General features: G+C 34.5%; 1 protein-coding gene across 1 annotated transcript in view; it reads right to left on the reverse strand.

Moving 5' to 3' along the window:
• Positions 1–2304: 2304 nt before the first annotated feature.
• Positions 2305–3210, reverse strand: part of LOC109207984 (polygalacturonase-like) — a 3731-nt gene continuing 2825 nt past the window's right edge. Inside the window, exon 4 of the mRNA XM_019370984.1 lies at positions 2305–3070. Coding sequence (XP_019226529.1) covers positions 2825–3070 — 246 coding nt within the window. The 3' untranslated portion in view covers positions 2305–2824. The remainder of the gene's footprint in view (positions 3071–3210) is intronic.

The following is a 3210-nucleotide window of genomic DNA, read 5'->3' on the forward strand; positions in this document are numbered from 1 at the left end:
ATATTACAAAAGATATCACAATGGGTAGTGATGTCAATTCTTGATGTACGCTTCTTCCCAGTGAAAAGTGACTGCTGCACTGTCTGCAGAGTCACTTTTGTGCAGTTGCGTTCCAGCTGGATAGTGGACTTGTACTTCTGTCAGAGAACACAAATGGGCCAGGTCCCAGTTGTGTTCTTCTTCTGTAACATTTGCGATATATTCACTTTCCACTGTTACGTTCCAGCTGTTCAGTTAACTTGTACTTCTGCCCGGGAACCTTAGAGATTAGCTCCATGTTGTGTTCCTCTTTGTAATGATTGCGAGCAGTCACAGACTTGTAAATCTGTCAGAGAACTCTAAGGGACCGAGTCACCAGGTCCCTGTTGTGTTCCTCCCTGAGGTCGTTCATGGATCAGGACAGTTGACATGTAGGTCAGGTTCTCTATCTGGTTCTTCACGACAAGTTTGTTAGATCATCAAAACATCAGAAGCATAAGGCAAAGCATTGAGAACCCATCAAGTATACTCTTTTGTTCTCATTTAATTGTCATGTCTTGGTTCTCGAGAGTCATACTATATGAATTTTAATCAATATTATAATAAAAACAAATTAAAGTGTTTTTCGTATAGTTTCCAAATATTTATATTATAATTTTCAAATATTAAGATATTTTAATTCAATTTAATTTTAAAAATTAGTCAAATTAACTATTAAGTAGCAAAACGTGACAAATGGGAATGGAGGAATTATTCTTTTATAGTAGTAGAGTATTATTCTTGTGAAGTTGAAAAAAAAAAAGATATTCTTTTATCGGGTGTCCTAGCCATGATTTCACTTTTTTCAGTTTCTAAAAACTAAAGAACTTTTTTTTCTGTAACATATATTGTGAAGAAAAAAAGGTTTCCGAAATTTTTTCAGTCTGAAAAAATTAAAAAAATTTCAAAAAAAACATATTTCACTTACTTATGAATCAAACGAATATAAAACACACGTTTGATAACTTGTAAAATATAAAGATCTTAATCAACGAATTTAATAAATTTTCTTCACAATATATGTTGACTATTGTTTATCTCGAAAAATACGAGTAACAATTAAATTTGATTTGTGGTTTTAAAGATATGTGATTTAGTTCAATACCAATTAAGAATCAAGAAATATGAAGTAGAAATGGAAGATAGAAGTGAATCAAACCAATGTTGCTTAGCAGTAGTGACCTCGAGATGATGACCTCGAGGTGGCTTAGGGCAGTAAGAACAATTAAATAGAGAAATCAAAGTAAGAATAATTGAGCTAAGGGACTTTTCTGATGAATAGTAGACAAAAAGTAGAGAGTATATTCTTTGCTCAGTCAAAAGGTGATCTTACAAATGATTGGGGTTCCCCTTTTTATAACAGGGGAATCCCAAATAGGAATATTTCTATTTACAATAGGGAATATTCTTTTTACAACTATCTTAACCGCCTAGTACGGAGATGTATGATCCTATTCTGGAATTTGCGCCATGATTTCAGGGACGTGGCAGAAATCTAGCTTGCTCCGGTACAAATCCATAACGGTATTATTTCAAGGTCGAGCACACTTGGCCTCGGTATTCCTCGAACTTCTGTTTCCGGGCATTACGTTCTTTCTTCGAGCTCAAGCCTGGTCCACCGGCTTCGAACTCAATCCCTCCTGAACTTAGACCTAGGGCGGGACCTTGAGCTTCTGCACCGGGAGCATATGATTTTGGCCGTATACAACTATATATTGTCATAGTTTCGCTAATAAACGTAAATTCACCAAAATCAATCTTCCTTTTATTTTGACTAATAATTTATCACATTCTGAAAATCAGAACGAATATTTCATAAAAGGACAGAAAGTTCTTATCATACTGTTCAGGTGAGAATCATGTGGATATTATAGATAGACTTTGAAAGAAATATCAAGTCTAATGTTGCCACGATTTTATCTTTTTCTTTTTTCTTTAAAAGATGTGGATGTGAGAGATTGTTAAATCTTTTACCCTTAATTAAAGTTCTCGACTTTAAATTATAAGAATGAAAAACTTTTAATTAGGAAATAAATTTCTCTTAGAAGCTTATCTCAAGTCATATTAGCCGGGCACCTTTGGATACCATAAGATTAACTCCTGTTTAGCCATAACTTTTTTTTTTTTATAAATATTTTTAATATTATTTGTTAAGTAAAATGCATGTCCAAATACAATTTTTAACTTCAAAAAATTATTTTTCATTTCATTTTTAAAAACACTATTTTCAAGTATCAGCCAAATCTATGTCCAAACGCTAATAAAAGAATATATAACCATCAAACATAATCCAATCAATGCATATCTGATAAATTTTCACACTATAAAGGTGATTTATTTTCTAATTCAAGTGTACAGCTTGGTAATTTCACAACACTGTACAATTTCCTCTGTCTACATCTTACCTAATAGACAAGTCCAATGCTAGCTAAGGAAAAAAACACAAAAAGGAAAATCCCAAATGATATGGGGACAAAGTTTTGGGAGCTTTATATTAAAGCTCAAGAAGACTAAATTATTCTTTACCCTTAATCAAAGGTTTCGGGTTCGAGCTCTGCAAAAAAAACTACTAGTCGCGAGGGTTTTCCTCTTTAATAGGTCTTACGCTAGACGAATCCAGTTAAGCCGGTCTCCAATACAAATATCGTACACCGGATGGAAAAAAAAAAGTAAAATCAGTCACTGATGCTTAAGCCAGGTAGGTTGCCTATATTAACACTCCTTTAGGGGTACGGCTTTTCCCCGTATCTCGTGTGGACGTAAAATACTTTGTGCACCGGACTGTCCTTTTTACGCATAAACAACTTCAAGAAGACTCTGCTGGACCAGCGCAAACTGGTGGAATCTGTTTGCCTATAAAACTTGGGTCAACATTCTGGCAAGTAGACTTGGCTGGCCCTTCATTTCCATTATAGGTTATGTCAATATCTCCAACTTCTACACCTTCACATGGCACACCTTTACTACAATTAATTTGTATAGCATCTTGAGTTCTTGATGTTCCTCTTATGTTCTTGAAACTCACTTTGCTAATCTTCACTTGTGATGGCAACTGCAAATTAAATCAATCAAAATAGAAGGTGCATTTAGCCAACCGTAACGTGCACAAGATTTCATGCAAATGACATCAATCTATGGTCAGCATCTCCCACCTACAACTCCAGAGTTGTAGGTTCGAGTCACCAAAAAAAC

The sequence above is a fragment of the Nicotiana attenuata genome, unplaced genomic scaffold (genome assembly GCF_001879085.1).
Source record: "Nicotiana attenuata strain UT unplaced genomic scaffold, NIATTr2, whole genome shotgun sequence".
Taxonomy (NCBI): domain Eukaryota; kingdom Viridiplantae; phylum Streptophyta; class Magnoliopsida; order Solanales; family Solanaceae; genus Nicotiana; species Nicotiana attenuata.